General features: G+C 38.4%; 1 protein-coding gene across 1 annotated transcript; it reads right to left on the bottom strand.

The window, feature by feature from the left end:
* Positions 1 to 1,961: 1,961 nt before the first annotated feature.
* Positions 1,962 to 17,453, bottom strand: MCMBP (minichromosome maintenance complex binding protein). Its single transcript, XM_075108119.1, has 11 exons — positions 17,358 to 17,453; positions 16,667 to 16,807; positions 16,327 to 16,368; positions 15,598 to 15,690; positions 11,681 to 11,781; positions 6,922 to 7,039; positions 6,087 to 6,252; positions 3,701 to 3,834; positions 2,888 to 3,052; positions 2,390 to 2,478; positions 1,962 to 2,088 (listed from the first exon to the last, which is right to left on the bottom strand). Exons 1-11 carry the CDS (start codon positions 17,451 to 17,453, stop codon positions 1,962 to 1,964), a joined length of 1,272 nt encoding a protein of 423 aa, XP_074964220.1.
* Between the last annotated feature and the right edge of the window lie 1,930 nt (positions 17,454 to 19,383).

Consider the following 19,383-nt stretch of genomic DNA (forward strand, 5'->3'; position numbering starts at 1 on the left):
CGTTCCAGTTTGTGCCCATGGCTGCTTGTCCCAGCACTGGGTACTGCTGGAACATGCCTGCCTCCATCCTCCTGTCAGTTCAGTCCTTTGTCCATTCCTTGAGCACTGCACTGCTGCAACCCTGGCCTCAGGGGAGGGAAAAAGTCACGGACACATTTATGAGGACAACTGCCTTGGCCTTGGTACTTGTACAGGCTCTGGAGGAGGGACAGGAAATCCCAAATATGCCATTATTTCAGTAGAAGAAACTGATCTCTACAAATACGTAGTGACTTCTACACCCTAAAAGAGTCCTGTAGGGTAAGGCTGCTTGTAGCTATAATGTCACTCCTATATTTAAAAAAAAGGTGGCTTGGGCAGCAGGCTGGGGCCTGTCTTCCTGGAAACTAATTCCTGATCTGCTCTATTGGTTCCTTGCTTTCTGCTTGGTGATCCGGAAGTATCGTGTCCTGCCAGCTTGTGCATTGTCTGATACTTATCTCCAACAGTTCATAATCTCACATAATCCATGGCAATATGCACAAAGCCATCCTCTAAGTGGCACAGAAATAAAATCTTGCCAGGCCAACTCTGCTTTCCAGCCTTTTAAAGAGAGACTTCATTTTCTTCCTGTATTTGTTCAGTTGCTTAACTCCATAGTAATGTGGCACAAGTCAGATGAAACCATGAATATTCATTTTACTGTTCAAAAATGGAAATAAGCTGTGATTTGAAAGGGCATCAAACTTGGCTCAAGTTTCTGTATATCTTAAAGTGTTTATCATAATTTGAGTGTTTTCTATCAGTGTGTGTAGGCTGAAAAGGCCACTTCCAGGTTGGCTGCACAGCAAAACCGAACACTGTTTAGAATGGGAAAAATGCAGTAAAAAAGGGCGGGGTTTCCTGTTCACACCCTCTCAATCATGAGAAAGCACTAAGTCAAGGTGGTATCAGCTTAATGTATCAGCCTCTTTTCTTGTTCAGAAAAGGATTAACTGAAGCACACCCTAGGCCTGACCCTTGCCGTCTGGCCCTGTGAGCCCAGTCCTACTACTATAATACAGTCTTCCCAGGTTACTCTGACTCCATATTGCCTTAATGTTTTGCTACTTTAACAAGGGTTGTTTAAGTAGCTCTGCAAGTCATTCTAGGGGCAGTATGTCCTCTGAAAACCAGCTCTAACTGTACAGCACGAATAAGATGAGACCATTCTTAATGCTTAATTCATATTATTCAAACAACTCACACACACTGCATTATTGGTAACGTAGAAAGTCAGATCTGTCTTGTATGAGTACATGAGTATCACCAATTCTCCAATCAATGATTTTTTCTTCTCTTTAAAAAAAAAATTTTGTGCTAGAATAAAGCTCAGGGGTCTGAGAGCTAAAGATGACCATGACTAAGTACAATAAAGATGTATTTTCTACTGGAACCTTGTCATGGATAAGATCAAATCACTTCTTTATACCACAATGTAATCACTATGCTGATGCTGCTATGAGTGCAACATGCTTTAGCTCAGGGGAACAACAGTACACACTTCTCCATACTAAAGTCAGTGTTTGTTTCAGCTGCAGCTGCTGGTTAGCTGAAACCTCTGATCTGCAAAATTCAGCTGTGCAAGAATTGTATCGCAAACTCATTCCAGAAGCGAGCCTACCACTGCTGTGTATGAAGGGCTCTGGGTTGAATTTTTTTTCTTATCAAAGGAAGTAAGTTTACACAACTTCAGTATTAAAGTTTAATATCAAACAATTTGCTCATTGTTACCAATTTTCAATTACAAAACAGGCTCCAAAAAAATTTCATAAAATATGTTTAACTGGCTGAACAGAGTTAAGTGTGTTCAGACTGCGAGGGTAAATATCCTTAACTTTTTGGTATAAATTATCTACAAAAACTGCTATAAACAATATTCCAATCTCAGTATGGGTTCCATCTAGGATTAGACAAATTTTCATAGCAACATCCACAAAATATTAAAGTTCATTCCCATTAACACATTTTTGCTGCTGAAGTCTGGCTTTACGTAGTGCCTCCAGTTGTTTTGCTCTCAGCCACCTCTCTCTTGACAGCGTGGTCTGCCCTGCGCTGAGAGACAGGAACCTAGATGAGCAGAAAGAGCAATTAAGAGCTTGTTCATGTGTCAGGTTTGATAAGCTAACTCAGTTCAAAACCAGTTTTCTTCCAGTGTCCTATGCACTAGAAAGCATGGGAAGAAAGGGGGGAGGAAATACTTTGCTTCACTAAGAATCTGTGACAAGAGGAACAAAGGAAGAGGTGATTCCACCTTTTGCTGGCTGGCCAGCCTCATGCAACTACAATCCAATGGCACGCTATGAGCATCGACTTCATTTGTTCCCAGCTTGCTAGAAAGTCTTCCGTTACAAACAACGGCGCTACCCACCGTGCTACAAGCAGAGTTCTGTGCAGATCATCAGCTGTTATGCTCTCAGGGTCATTCTTGCGCATTTCCACAAAGTCTTCTTCTACAGCCTGTAAACAACACAGCATGGAATGAAGCAGCAAAAAAGAATCTTCACTACAAGATCAGCTTTTAAGGAGCTAAACACTATAACAACCCTTAGATTACAGGAGAAACATTTCCACTCATTATTGTTGGGAAGTGAGCCTGAGTAAAAATCGGCTAATGCTCATCTTTGAGAAGAATTAGTTTTTCAAAATGAGTTCTAGAAAGCAGGGTACATATAAAGTATACACTGAATACTCAAGAGTACAAATCCTTGAAGGCACATTCAGGACAAGAAAATGCTTGTGTTTGGTTTTTAGAAAACTTCAAGGAGAATCACTGACAGGGAGAGCAATGGGAAAGTACAGTAGCTTTCTATTACAGTGCTTCTATCTGAATATACAGCTGAAAACATATTAGTGAAGTCTTCCATACCTTGGTCACTTCATCAGATATACTGTAGTCCAGCAGCCTCAATAAACTTAGATAAATTCGAAATTTGTTCAACACAGAAGGAAGCACTGCTGTTAGGAGGCTGTTCATATACTCTTCCATGTTTGGTGGAATTATCTGTGGTTGTAAGTGGACTTGGCAATCTGACTGAAAAATAAAATTACATATAATCTCTTTCCACATCCTATTTTGTTCTATTCCAAGACTAATTTAATCTCTAAAGCAACAGAAGTCACTATTTCCCAGAATTAAGCTAAGACAATTCATGCTTTAAATATTTAATGATTCCCTTTTTGAAAGCCAGCATGAAGTCCTTATTCGCGAAGCAGTCAGTTTCACTTAGAGGCAAGAGAGCAAACACCCGAATCAAAGCTGGAATGCAAGAGATCAGATATTTCTAAGCTTAGGCTACTCAGTTTTTCTAGGGCCAATGCCAGGCCTGTTGCTCTTCATCCATGCGCCCAGCACCCCAGGAGCTGCTGTACTAGAATAAGGCTTTGAGAGTGGCCGTGTAGCTGCAGGCTTTACCCATTACTGGGCTCTCCATTAATAACTTCAGTCCCTGCCTTGCCATCGCTGTACTGGTGAGCCAAGAAGGGAAGGTCAATCTCTTGGTTCTCCTTTGAACAGGTTCTTGGCTGGGCTGCAGCCACGAGTGAGAACTAATGCTAGTCTCATACCCATCCCTGGTCACAAAACAGTTGTCCTGTCTTCACTTGTCTCTGGAATGGCATGCTCTAAGTAAGTAGCTACCAAGTGTCATTATTCCCCAAATTCAGGAAGACCTTGCCATACCGGTAGGAGTGATCGGCCCTCTGAAGTGATAAGAATATTAATATTGCATGGGAATTCCATCTGGTGGTAACTGAAGTCATAATCCACCTTCTGCCAAGTTATCAGGTTACCCAGTGCTGTCACATTATGTACACCTAGAAAAGCAAGAACAAATCCTGACAACTGCACCTAAACAAGTACCAGACCAGGTATCCCCCCCCCCCCCAAATCTGTTTTTAATTAGCAGATGGTAGAAAAATTCTTGCAAGCATCCTCTTGTATCTGTGGTATCTTCCATATACAGATAGCCACGTCTTAAGATCAAAATTAAGAATTCTTGAAGGATTTCATGCCTAAATTTTATCTGGTCTAGTATATGTGCTAATAGCTAATGTTTTTATCACACCTGCAAAGCCAGATAACTATTTACAGAGAAAAAAAAAAAAATATCTCTCCTCAGAAGATGACAAACCACTACCAACTACCTGACCAAAAAGGGTAACTTAACAGTTTAAGGGGGAGGTGGGGGGAAGACTTGCTGGATAAAGAACACATCAGGTAGGCTGGCAAGACCAGAACAGCTGAAAAAAATCCATAGTCATCGTTTTGCTGAATTGTTATAGAAATCCCTTGCCTTACCTGGAACTAAGTTATTTAAAATCTAGACAGTTAAGACTGACCAATTAACTGGTTAACTCTTGGAATTCTCCCTTTGAAATACTCAGAGGCACCCGACAATTTGAATTTCCCCTCAGCAGTGTTACTGCATCAAATGACAGATCTCCTGTTCGGTTTTTGCCTTTAATGAATTAGTATAATTTACTATACTGTAAAGAAAGGCAAAGTTAGTAAATAAAGGCAAATTTAATATTATGGTTTACTTCTGGACATTTTCCCCTTTGACATCTCTAAGCTGTAACTTCCAAGAGTTCCAAACCAACTACCAGATCTGAAGAAACTTATTCTTCTCTAGGATTACATTTTGTTCCCAACATTGCTACAAGAAATTAAAACTTCTTACTTTTATTCTAAATTCAATAGAGAACAACATCACAGCAACAGAAACGAAATAAAATTTCGAAATAAATTTTTATTATTACGAAATAAAAAAACAAGCCTTTTTTTATCTGCAACTTCTTAAATATAGTAAAGTAATATGTAAAATACCTCTTTTCATTAAATGTTGATTTTTTTCAGACAAGGGCAAACGTTTTAGAGAACTTACAAACCAGCACAGCAAGATTTTTCTGTAAATGTCAGTTTCCCATGTTTGACTTTTTTTTAAACAGATAAATGCAAACATTTCTACTAGTTCTACCATTATCTTTAGTGAAAGTTTGTAACTTCACTAAAGCAGAGTAATAAAAAAAAATACTGAAGACTCAAAACCAATTTAATAAATTCAGTGAACAACTTTTAATAGTGGTAATTAAAAAAAGAGATTGTGTTTCTAAATGGAATCAACCTGAAACCTGAACCTCACCTAGTTCTGCCATACTAAGTGCTTGAATGGGACAGAGTAATGATACTTATTGGGGAGTTATACTTATTGTATAACAAATACATATAAAATAAATATAAGCAAGGCGTATAGCATCACACAGCCTAGCAGGTTTGTCAGGATAGCATTTTTATTTTAAAATAAAGCCATTTCTGGTGATTTCCTCTTCACCTTTCCTTGAAATCACCAGAGATATCTGTACTATGTCTCCAGTTACTGAACTTTTACTGGGTACCACAACTCACCTTTTATATAGGTTATTAATAAATTAATGGTCTAAAGCTCTGTAGAAAGCATAGTACACAGCACTACATCAGCTTACAAGATGGACTCATTCTGTTGGAACAGCTATTTTTTATCTCCAGTTTTTAGCTGGTTTCTTAGGGATGGTCTCCATATATACAGTAAAAGTATAAAGACAAGGCAGCAGCGTATGCTTCCCCCACTTCTTCATTCATTATCACAGAAAACAAAGGCCATTCTAATGAATCAGAGGTATTTTGGTCTAAAGACTTATTCGAATCAGTGGCCTTTTTCACCAAGTCTCAGAGGTGCTGTCCAGCGTTCTTTACAATGCAAACAAAGCTAGACTAAACAAGGAACCATCTTGTTTCATTATTAGTCATTTGTGGTCTGGGATGGAGATATTGACTCAATGCAGGCATTTCTGAGCAAAATATCAGAAACTTCCAGAAAGTAAAATAGGTAAAAAAACCAAACAACCCAGCAGATCAAGCTGTAAGTTGCTGCAAACTAGTAGGAAGCTAGTTCAAGCAATGAAAGAGGATATAGAAACCACAGTTTTGTAACAGAAAGTTACACAATTAGCATCATCTTAAAACACAGCAACTTTTAACCTTCTAAATGATTTTCTTTTTATTTTTTGTTTAAACAAAAAATATCTACCTGTTGTGTCAAGCTGTCCTTGCTCAAGCTGAGTCTCATCTACTACAAGGGAGGTGTTGCTGGCGAGCTGCAGTACTCCACTGACTAAGCGATTAGCCGTGTAGTCTTTGTGTGGGATAAATCGTGAATGGTTCATGTTTTCAATGGTCATTTGTAGGCGATAGGACTGCAACGAGAAAAGAAACTCATCAGCATGTTTCATTTCCTCCAGGTTCCCTAGTGAATACTGCTTCCTTTAGGCAAGAGTTGGAACTGTGAAACTCCATAGTAAGTAAAACAAAACTTGTTACCACAATATAGAATACACTTTATCCCAAATGTCCAAATGCTAAATACTTAAAAAAAAAAAGATTTCCCAAAGGAAAATAATGCTGTTCAGAACACACGTCACCTGTATTAAACATCTACGATGAGCAAAAAACCAACAAGTGATTTATCGCAGCAATACAATTGTTACAGCCCCAAATTGAACTACTATGAATTTTCTGTGGAACAGTATCTACAAACTTGGGGGTAAACAGTAATGACACAATAATTAAATAACCCAAATGTCTAAACCTATCAATCCAGAAAGACAAAATAAAGTATACAGCATCTGTCAGTTTAACACCTCTGAGGATATGATTTTATTCCATATTCATGCCAGATGACTAGGTAAAACAGCAACTTCAGCTGACAGGCAAGCCACATCTCCCTTTTTATCTGCCCTCCAAATGGACAGCAGGAGCCTTTGTTTAAGAAGCCTGCCCTTAACTAAAATATTGTTTATTTGGTTGAAACAATTAGCCCAACATCTACCATCAGAAATAAAGCACTACAAAGCCATTATTCTTACTGCTGGAACAAGCTGCTGGATAATGCGGTATATGTGCTCTGTGAAGATGCTATTTCTTGGACATCCGCTCAAGTTGACTGTGAATTTTCCCAGAGGCAGCACATCTCTTCTTGCGTAACTAAACCAAAATCAGCAAAGGTTAGGCAAACATCTGATTAACATGGTGAACACAGGTATCTATCAGTCTGAGCATTGTGCAGTATGTCTGATCTGACAGCTACCAGGATTTCAATACTCATACATACATAAATAGCAGTCACATTTTCTTCCTTCTCCAGTGTCCAAGGAGCTAAGTTAGGCTGAAGGCTGCTGTAGAAAGCTTTGCAGCATTGCACAAAAGGAGACACTTATAGTGCTTGAGATCCTGCAATGTGCCTTCTAGACGTTCTGTTCTCCTGGTGCCCTACTGTTACTCAGTAAGCACATTTCATCCTCGTCCTTTCTCATTGCCCAATCTCAATTTCCCTGCTTATCATGCTTGTTTATTTCCTTTACCTGCCCTCAGCTTTTCTCTCCCTCTTCTTACTGTATATCTTCTCCCCATTCTTGACAACTTTTTTGTGATATCAGCTAAGAGAGAAAACACATTCTAGTCTAAGTGTGAGAGCATTCAGAGTCCCCCTAAAAAGAAGGAAGTATGCACAGAATAAAAAAAAAGTATACTGATATTGAAGTACTTGTATTTACACGGGGAGTGCAAGGCAGTCTGCAAACAAACCCACCATAAATCTTGTCAGCTCGTAGTTATGCTGCCATGGCATTATGGTTGGACCTATCTTGATACCACCTGACCTGCTGAGGCTGAGAAATATCTTATGGCTTTTTACACATCAGCTGCAGGTATGAGAAAGGTAAGATGCTGAGTCCAATTACAGCTCTGTAAACACTTCTGTTAAACAAATATGTGCTGTACTGTTCACTTCATAGCAGAATGGAATTTTTGAAAACCATAAAACAAGTGGTTTATTCACCAGGATTATTTTTTTATTAGAAAATGGAATCCATTTTCATTTTGAAGAAAGACTAAAAGTAAATTTGAGCCTGACGACTATACTTATTCTAATCAAAACACATTGTCTGAAGTTTCACACCTGAAATTTTTATGAGTCAAAGGATGCTGCTCTTTCATCCAGTGGCAGTTCAAACCAACATAAGAGGACATTACACAAATCCACTTTAATCAGCCACGAAGACAGGTCACAATGCATGCACGTCCAGCTACAACATCAGCTCAGGTGGTAGATTTCTATCACATGCTAAATGAAGGTCACTTGAACTTATCACTGAACGTGTGTCTACATTTAATTAAACAAATTCCCAGAATGTACCTTTCAGTATATTTTAATACCTAAACAAGAATTACTGCAGTTAGCAAATGACATCTTTGAGAAGTCAGTTGCGTGTCCTATTCAATAAAAGAAGCTAGAGATAAAAAGATGTTTTCATACACTTTTGAAACAGAGGTATCTTGGAGATTTTGTTCAACTCTGAGAACACTGGAAGGATATACTGCCACAAAACTGGCCTTTTAACAAAACTTGCTGTTATTTCAGACAGTGAAATCTGTTTGTTGTGTCCATTACAACAGGACAACTCTAGCTGGACAAAGTACTACTGGAATAAGTACTATTGAAGCTATTTCTGCCATTTATTTGCAGAGTGGTGAAGAAGCCCATAAAAGGGGATTTCTTTTAAAAGATGAATATATAAATTCCCAAACATCCAAATACTTACACTGTGGAGATGAGATGCAATATAAGGTATTCAGCAGCCAAACTGTCTCCCAAGAGGGCATGTGTGAGGAACCCAAACAACTCTGCTCTCACTGGTGACAGCTCAGACATGAAATTAGAAACAACTGATAAAAGAGCAGAAGACAACAAATGTCAGAAAATGTGCCATTCCTCACCCTCTTCCCTCTATATAAACCTTACTTTCCATTACACTTTGATGAAGAAAAATGGTTACTCCAAAGCAGTCTAGCAAAAATAAACAAACATTCACTGGTTTTCCAACTGAGTAATTACTAGCTTTGGATAACATGAGTAACTCAACATTTCCTTGAAAATGCTTTCTTTTTTCATTAGATATTGTGTAATACATTTGCAGGAGGCTGTATGGTTTGGAGCCAAATTTCTAAAACCGATAACCTACCTATCCTATGTTAAAGGCAGAAATGTAGCACATTTCCCTTACATGTAGCACAGCTCAGGACAACCAATACAAGGCATGCAAGGAAGAAAATGATCATTGAGGCTTGCATGCAATAATTCAGAGACATAAACATAAGAGTCAAATAGACCATGAGGAATAGCACCGTTGCTTAAAAACAGAATTGCCTTATCTCCTTCACAGTGTTATGATTCTTCATGTTGTTGGTATGTTTCTTATTTTCACTGTTAAACTACATTGGAAATCTGATTTTCCAGCAATTCACTACTCCAAATGAGAACAAATAAAATGTTATGACTGAAAAACTTCTTAAAGTCCTTGTTTGGCCTTCTACGTGCCCAAGTTTCATATAAATCACATTTATTTCCAAAAAACTAAATGCGTAAGCCTGACATAAACACAACCACTTGCATCTTGTCCAGTTCTGTAGTGTTGAATGGTTCCTCTGTTTAACAAGATTTAAATTCAAACACTGCCATTGCTGCATTTGTCTTTGGGCAAAGAAGTACTTGTTCACAGGTACTAGGAAACTGCATATTTACATGTACACAGAGAGAGGTCAAGTTCAGACACTCACAGGTTTTACTCTCCTCTTCATTAAGGCAGGCAGGCAACAATGGGTTAATGTGTTGTAATTTCTGTGCCAAAATCACATGGATTCTGGGGACCAAAGAGGCTGGAGGACTGTGTACTCTCTGTTCTTCTGCCATGTCCATACACTCCATAGGGTCAAGGGCTGAGCTCTCCCTAGGAAAGGGCACATCACAACTGGACTGGGAAACATTCCACGCAAATTTCTCTTCATCTGACTAAGAGCAGCTGGAACCAAGCCAAGAACACGATGGAACAAACAACATCCACTCCCAGCTCCTAGTGACTCCTCCCATATTCAAACTACCTTCCTTATGATTTTTATAAACACCATAAATACTGAATCACAATTATATAATGATACAGAAATGCCAAACCACACTTGACCAAAAAAATTTGGATTCTATAATTCTCAGAAAATAATCAAAACTTACTTTTTTTTTTTTTTGGGGGGGGGGAGAGAGGAACAAACCAAAACCAAAAACCCCAAACAAAACACCCCAAACAAAATCACATTTATTATTTGCTGCACCATTTCATAAGATGTAGCTTCAAATAAAATATTACACTCTGTTCTGTCCAGCATGTACTGAATGAAGTCTAAACAGTAACTTTTGAGAAAATAGGGCAATGATTTATGGCATTTGTCTGTGTATGCATATGTGGGATTTTCATTTTCCTCCGGGTTCTGGAGCCTGACAACAAGATCTTCTATACAGTCACATAACAGTTGTATCACTGGCTGATTAAAAAAATGAAAATAAAGAAATTCTAATGTACCTCAGCTCAAACTTGAAGGAATTACCTCTTAAATTAAGAGTTCAGATACACAAGCTTTGCTCTCCCTCATGATGTCTTACAAAATTCCTTCCAGGTTGTTTTCATTTTTTGTGTAGAAATTAAAGACCCTAAAGTGACTATACCACATGACAGTAAAGTTTAGTACAAATTTAATCAATTTGCAGTTTTAAAAGCTGAAAGGCTTTATAACTTCAAAGCCTCTTCAGCAGTCCAGCAGACTATTCACTCTTTCCATTAAAAGAAACTTCTTTTGTTTGCATTCAAAACATTGCTAAATGCCACCATTTGTCTATTTGTGATAGAATGACATGCAGGAAAAAAACCCTCCAACCTACGACAGACCAACTGAGCTGTCAGTCCCGGATTAGCTGTCAGACAGATGATAACCAAAAGCAGCTGACCAGGCTGAGTTAACTTTTAAGAATTTGGCACTATGAAGGATTCACACTGCGCTCTCCATATTGTACTTCTCAGAAAGATAAATTATTTCTGTTGGTGGTTTCGTTTAAAGCACAATGGTTCAAGACATCGGTAGTACATGTGTCAGACTGGTCAACATTTTTATTTTAAACGCTGACTTCTTGCGTCCTTCTCAATTAGTTTGGATTTTGTCAAGCAAGTAATTGCAGAACAGCAGGTGAAATGGGAAGTTTCTATCAGTGGTATAATGTGATGATATACCTTAATTGAAAAAATGATCCCAACTTTTACTCATTTTGGTCACTTTCACTTTCCATACAGATATGCAAACTTTTTTTTTAAAATACCCTTCAGAACTGTTTATGGTAACAAATTTCATGGACTTAACCTATTTCAAAAGGACGTTTTATAATTTTAAAGATGATTTGAAAGCTTTGTTTGCTATTCACTCATTCACTGAAAGTTTAAACAGGCATAAAAGAGTACAAAATATTTAGCTATAGAAGCACTTTCTGCTTTATAGACCATACAACAACCTAAAAAAAGACGCATCGTGTATCTAAGGGTACCAGAGTACAATGGACTTCTGTTTAGAGGGTGGTGGATCTAACACTTCCCATGTCAAGCTTTTTAAAAGCAACAAAATTCACCTCTTAGGCATAATTGTTATATATTTACACATTTACCTGTCTGTATCAAGGGAACAGCCAAAATATTTTCCTCACTGAAATAAAACTTCCCTTCATTTTATGATCACACATCAGGGGAGCCTTACCTCTCTTCACTATTTACTATGCTTAGCACCGGATCCACCGACAAAATACCGTACACCTCCAGAACATCATTGACTTTGAAACTATCCCAGCTCTCATAGACCTGCCACAAAGAAAAAAAAAATCAAATACAGAGACAGATGGGCCAGATGCAGGACTGCATACAAACACAGACAAAAGGAAAAATTTCAGGAGGCTCAGCTGCAGCCTGAGAACAGTCTGTGCGAAGAGGTCTCTCCTAGTACTCACTGTCAGTAAGCTTACATTGGAAAAAAGAGTTTCTATGCCTGCATGCTTTTTCCTATTGGCATTCTTTCGCTACACCTATGTAGACAATTGTATTTTCATCTGATTTATCAAGATTTGCCGAATAAGAGAGCATTCAACACAGTAACAGCATAGAAATTTTGCATTGGAAGTTTCATAGTCACTATAGCATACTAGCGAACCAAAGACTATTTCAAATAAAATACAAAAACATGTAGGGTAGTGTTTTGCTTGTTCCATCACAACTTTTTTCCTTAAGAGGACAAATCCTAAAAGCAAAATACCAGGAGTCAGTATCAGCTACACCCTTGAGCACCTAGTAACGGATTTTTTCATTTCACTATAGAATGCACAAGCTCTAATACATGCTGTTGAAGGAGTTCAGCAAGTCACATACCAGGATAGTGAAGAGAAACAATGTAATTATCTGTAGAAACAAAATTGTGGACTTGAAAGACAATTTCTGTGCCTATAAACTAACACAAGACTTACTACTTACACTCTAACTTCAGATTCTGTCTGCCTCACTGAGGCCACAGCCACGCTCATCGCCTCTCCACTTTTGTTACCTTGACAAGACATGCTGGTCCCTTCTCTCCTGGCAATGGAAAATTTAAGTCAAGTGGAGGGGAGCAGTTGGGAGAAATGAGATGATGACCTGCAGAAGCTTCTGTTTCGAATCTCTTTGGCTCCACACATCCATGGATGTCACCTCCACTGCCTGAAAAATAAAAGTATTCATAGGCTCTTTAAACAGAAATGCAAAAGTGAACAACTTTCTTCAGTGAGCAACACAGAATTAATGAATTTAACAAGATGTCCGAGACAAAAATATTTAATAAAGCAATATGTTTGGCAGAAGATACTCTTACTCAGAATAGAAAAGTCTCAGAAATGCATATTTTATATCAATATAATCATGAGAGTGTGTACTGGTAAAGATCTATGTGTCTTAGAAACCCAAACATGGCCACAATCTAATTTTCAAAATGTAATGCTTAAACTGTGTGAATGAATTTTCTCTAAATTTGGTAGGACTGCAAAGGTTATATTTTTCTGCACTTCCTGCTCAAAAAACTAGATAGTTCTTAAAGGTAAGAGTATGCATCAACATCACAGCTTACATTAAAAACCTCTGCAGATTTTAAGCAATAAAGCAGCTATTCTACAATTGATCAGCCTGAGTATGAAGGCAAAACAGTCTAAACTATCTAATAAAACAATAGCTTCTACAATTCTTTTTTTAATTTAACAGGACTGACAATTTTAAACTAACCACTTTCTCTTATTCAAAAGAAAACATGCCAAAATCTCCAAATAAACCCCCATGCCAGTTTAAGTGGCATCTCCACAGAACAGCACCAGGACAAATAGTTCACAAACTGATTACAGCATAATTAAGAATTGCACACTCTGAACCCTGCTGCTGTTTGAAATACCACCCTCTTAAAAGGTTTAATAGCTTTCTTCAGGAAGCTTCAAGTGTCTGGTATTAACATGTTTCCCTTATGAAGCTGGATTAATAAGTCTAATATTAGAAAAAGGTAAAGCTGGAAGGTACTTTTTAGATATATACTACTGTTCGTAGCAAAGAAGCACCTGAGATGCAGTTCAGCTTCAATTTACACAATAACATCCACACAAAGAGTGCAAGAGAGAAGATTACATGATTTTTCCCCAGATTACCATGAAATCTGCAATAGAGTGGGAAATTAAACAAGAACTCCCAAATTTCAGCCTGCTGCTGCTATAAATTGTGTGTATGCTGTTACATACAAGAGGCAATACACAAGTGTTGCTGTACAAAATGCTATTTTAGGAAATAACTCTAGAAAGTACCACAAGCCATACAATATATATGGAACACCGTAGGCTCTCCCACACTGATGACTTCATCAAAGCCACCAAACTAGTTACAAAGGCTGCATTAACACTATTGATTCCAACAACTGCAAATATTTCCACTTCTGAGAATGAAATTTCTGCAAATTCTAGAAAGATATCACAATAACTATTCGTCATAACAACTATTACCTATATGTTGCTCTTTCTGTTTAGATGGATGTAGATCCATATCCTCATCTTCCTCATAGCTCCTCTTGTGGCGACTTGGTGTGTAGGATGTTGAAGGACTAACTCGAGCTTGGCTTGCACTAATATATGCGTAATATTGATGATTAAGGACAAGTTGAAAAAATTCTGGCAAAGTAAATTGGTGGGGTTTTTTTTTGGTTTTGCTTTTTTCTTTTTTTAAAAAATACTATTATCCTATTTTGAGCAAGGCATTAATATAATTATTGAAATTCTTATCTAGATGTCATCTCTTTAGATACCTAAATAACCTGCTTAAGAAGCGCACCACAGATATTGGCTTTAAACTAGAAACTAAAACCACTGAGTGCTATTCCGCTACCAATCTCCACAAAAGGCTGGTTTTTTTGGTTTGGTGGGGGGTTTTTGTTGTGTTTGGTTTTTTGTTTGTTGGGTTTTTTTGTTTGTTTAACGCCCAGGAAACATGCACTTGTGGTCAGATGGAACTCAAAATCTCAAAGATTTTCTCTCTCCCACATCTCAACCCTACAGAACAGACATGATGATAATATTTAAAGACTTCCTAGCTGATGCAAGTATTATTATTACTTTAAAAAGAAACACACAGAAAATGTTTACATACATGTAAGACACTAGTAATACCACACTCAAATTAATTTTGAAAAAACTAATACAATTTTCCTTTTCTTAGCATGATGGGCAAATACTGAAATCATGTTTGCTATTTTCATAACAGTCTGGCTCACTCTAAATTTCCATGGCCACAGAACTTTGCTGTAAGATTCATTCAAAGAGTAACTCTTATCAATCATTTTATACAAAAATTGTGTTACCTTAATTTTAAAATTGCATTGGCATTCTGTGCCAATGACAAGTAGTAGTTTTCTCAAATTCTGAACTCAAAGTATGAAATATGAACTCATATTAGATTTACCATCAAATTTGTATCTTTTTACAAAATGCAACTTATCTTAAGTTTTCTAGAGCTCTTCCCCACCCTCTTGGTGTTAAAAGAAGCATCCTGTATCCATTCCACTCAGACAATTCGACTTGCATTTACTGGAAGAAACTAAAGACAGCTTGTTTCTCCCCAAGACCTTTCCTGTGCTCACTGAGAAAATTACATACTGTGGCCAGACTATTAGAAACACAATAATTCAATTTTCCAGGAATTATTGTCTTAACATGCTCAGCTACAGGTGTTTTCACAGGTTCTTGAAGGAGACTCCCACTATGTAGGAGTGTCCTAATTCAATGAGAAAATGGCAATAGAATGCCCATGGCTCAGCTGAAGTTTCTCCTTTTCTAAACATTTGCAAATAGAATTTAACAGAAATTTTCAAGACCAAAGCAGACATGAAAAGTTATCCTAAGTCCCTAAAAAGCAATGCTCCTAAATTCATTTGTATCCTCTTTGCACATAGAGCACAACTCCAATTTTTACATTTTTTTCTACACCTACCAGCTCTCCTCACCTATCCTGATTCACTCAAAAAAAAAACCAAACACCAAACTTATCTCCTTAAATCTAATTAATTAGTTGGTGATCATTGTTTGTGTAACAGAGCACTAGCTCAGCCAAAAAAGATATTTCTTTCACCCATGCAGATTCACCAGGCACTGGAACGCAGTAGAAAGTCTGTCTCTCTGAGGTGACTGTTTGTGAGGAGTTCAAATCAATTTCCTGCTGAGGCTAGAATACCAAGAGAAATTTTGTTAAAAATCTGATTAGTTTTCTTTTTTTTTTTTTTTCAACTAATCCCAGATTCAGTTACTTAGTCAGAAACAGGCAAGAGTATGTACATATGAAACAGCAAATCCAAACAGTCTGTTTCTATGCTTTCTAATCTAATCTAATATCTATCTAACCTCTCTCTCTCTATATATATATATATATATAATCTACCCAGTGCTTTGATTCTAACAGCACTGGGCTACCAGAGGAAATTGTTTTCCACAGCAGAAAGTTTCACGATCAAGAGCTGCCCCCCCCGCCCTCCCAAGCAAAACAAATTTTAAATAAAACAGAAACGGCTTGAAGCCTGATGAACTTAGAATGCCCATGAGCAGCTAAGAATACGCTGCTTTCCAAACCTGAGATTAGTTTTGCATTTTGAGAGTACTATCTCCAGGAATCCCCTGGTGAGTACCAAACAAGCCATACTGCACTTATAAAAGGCATCTTTCTGTCTAACATGTCATCTAAACCAGGGCATGGTTTAGGAGACATGGTAGTGTTGGGTTGACGTTTGGACTTCATGATCCTAGAGGTCTTTTCCAACCTTAACGATTCTATGATCTCAAAATTAATATAATGTGTATAACTTACCCCACATTCTGCCACATCTCTGTATTTACCAAAATGCAAAACCTGCCAAGAAGGAAAAGACAATGCAATCATCATGTTTCTGACAGCATCCTGAATATGAACTGCTTATACCAAAATCATTGGGGTCTAAAGTCCTTTAAAGACATACTTTAATTATTTTAGCCATTTTTTGTCCCCAACAGAAATGGAAGAAGTGATGCCATTTGAAGCACGTAAACAGAGTTCTATTAGATAGTGCCCAAACTCCATAGGTTTAATTCAGAAACTAGAGGAAATACAAAGACTAGAATGGAGAAAACGCTAAGCATTTACTGAAATAATAAATCAGCATTTCACTTACACGTGCATTTGTGTTTGGGTCAACTGTTTCATATACTCCCATGTAGAACTCAGGGTCAAACATATCTTGAACCATGCAGCGAAATTTCACTAAACTGTTGGGCTTCAGGTAATGTACAGGAACATCATTCAGTGATGGAACCTGAAAAAAGAGCTTGTTCTGAACAACTGGTATATCAATATTAAGAAATGCCCTGAAATAAGCCAAAATCAGCACAAAATCTGTCACCAACTTATTCTTGAATCAGCCGGTATATCCTACTGTTCACTCACTTGCCTCAACCCCTGTGCTGTTGTTGTTATAATCGCCTCTGACAATTCAGTGCCTCATCAGGAACACACTGAATATTTTCTGAGTACTTTTCCCCCACACCTACTGCCCTAATCCAAGCAGTAACAGAGCACGTATATCTCAACACTGAAGTTTCTGCATTAGCTTTTATAGATAATAGTTATGATTATCAGACACTTAACAGTTCCTAAATTCCTCCAGTCCCATTCATTTCTCAGTCCCAATACTTCACTATAAAGAAATGAATTTCAGTCACTGAAACTGTAGGGAAACTCTACAATAACATTTAGAACTAACTCTTGCACTGGGAATTATTGCAGCTGCAGTATTCAATGGAATTTATTACTTACTTTATTCCCATTTCACAGCACTTTTACCATGTATATAATACCAGTGGTACCATAGCAATTGCATGCACAATTTCCTGTAACAAAAGGCTGTGGAAAACCTGTATGTTAATTTCTGAGTCCACATTGGGGGAGTCTTTTTCAGGCATGTTTACATGACAATGGAAGAACAGAAGGGAAAAAAAAATCAAAAAAAAAATCAATGCCTAGGCAGGTGGTATAACTTGAAATACTAAGACTTGCAATAAGAATAGAACTTTCTGATTTTGAAGATAAACTCTTTGTTGAAAAAAACCCACATCCAATATTAGAAGGCAACAAAACCCAGAAGTGGCCCTACAGGAAACAGCATTTTAACAAACACGTTTATCCTGAGTAAGAAAATGTGCTTTCAATTCCTTCTAATGCTGTAAATTTAACACAGTTTTGCCATTTACAATTTGATTCAAACTGTACTTGAATATTAATTACAGCATACTCTCACTGACAGAGGAAGAAAAAAAACAAACCCAATAATTTTCACTTGTTTTTTTAGCCCTAGGTAGAACAGATTTGGTATGAAAGCTTCTAATCCACCTTGAGTGTTCCACGATGCCGTTTTCACCACAGCCTTTTAGATAAAAAAAATCAGGTTTTCAACTCGTGTGCATGCTTTATTTTTAAACTTACAGCATAGCTTCCTCGCTAAACTGTGAAAACCGGACCTGATCCAGCCCAATAAGGTACAGTTTAAGCAGAAAGTATTTTTTCCTAAAACCTGAAAGCCAAAGCAGCTATTCCTTCAACCCACACAGTTTGCAGCTTCATGCTAAAAGATCATGAGAGAAGGCATTTATAAACAGCAGCTCAGAAACTTGTGGTGTACAAACCCTTATTGCAGACTCAGAGTAGACAGGGCAGGCATTAACACCTTCAGAAATGACAGTATTTGTCAGCTCCTGCCATCTACTGGATTATACCACAAACAGGAAGCATCCAGCAGTTATGGCCCATGGCAAAACAGTACACTGAAGTCAAGTGGATCGGCTTCTCCGGTTTCAGTCAAGATTTTGCATCTTTGCTTTACACAAAGGTTAAAGCAAGATGAGATGCGAGTAAGGTATCACAAAGCCTAGGCCTAAAATTCGGAAGTGTCCTTACCATGAAACAGAAGAGCTTCTCAAAAACATCTAAGAGGAAAAAAGAGTGAAACTTCAGAATGGCATAGCTCTAAAAGAATAGAACAGTCTTACCCAGTTAGTAGCATTATTTTCTTTTAATTTATCCTTGAAGTATTCGGTCACCTTCTTTTCCCAATCAGAGTTTGGAACATTTTGGGCTACAAACAAGACACATTTATATGTGTATTAGCACCACAAACCAGACTTCTATTCAGCACACCCCTAAAATAGTAACCAATTTAAACATTTACTTCTATTCTGGGCAAATTACTGCATTTTAAGCTACTTTATGCCTCTTACAAATGCACTGACTTCCCATCTTTATACCCTTTCAGGCATACTAAGACGAACACAGCCACTCCTGGAAGTGAGGAAAAGCTCTGAAACCCAGCTAGAGAGTGGAGGTAGTGAGGCACCACTTTCTGCTTTATGTTCACTCAGAAATTTTTATCTCAGCACTCTTCTAGTTAACATCAAGCCTAGCACTAAATCAGCTTCAGACGATGGCACTGGCAATATTACCACTGACCGGTAACCCGTGTAGCCAGCACGTACTGCTCCTAAAACCCCAAATACGCTTCGGTTTATCTTTCCCCCCCCAATACGCCTGCCAAACCGAGGCAGACCTCGCCGCCTGGGCGTGAAGCAGCAGACAGGACCCCCCAGCCGCCGGAGGACCCCTTGGAGGCCTCGGGAACGCGGCTCCCGCCCGCCACCGCCGGGGAAGGAGGAAGCGGCCGCCCGCCCTCTCTGCCGTTCCCAGTTCGCCCGGGCGCTACCTCATCCTCGCCGGGCCGGGCGCTCGCTCGCTCCCCCTCCCTCCCTCCCTCCCTCCCTCCCTCCCTCCCTCCGCCCCGTGAGGGAGAGCCCCGTCCAGCCGCCGCGCCGATACGGGCGACCTCCTGGCGGCGGGCGGGCG

Source organism: Phalacrocorax aristotelis, chromosome 12 (assembly GCF_949628215.1).
Source record: "Phalacrocorax aristotelis chromosome 12, bGulAri2.1, whole genome shotgun sequence".
Lineage (NCBI taxonomy): Eukaryota > Metazoa > Chordata > Aves > Suliformes > Phalacrocoracidae > Phalacrocorax > Phalacrocorax aristotelis.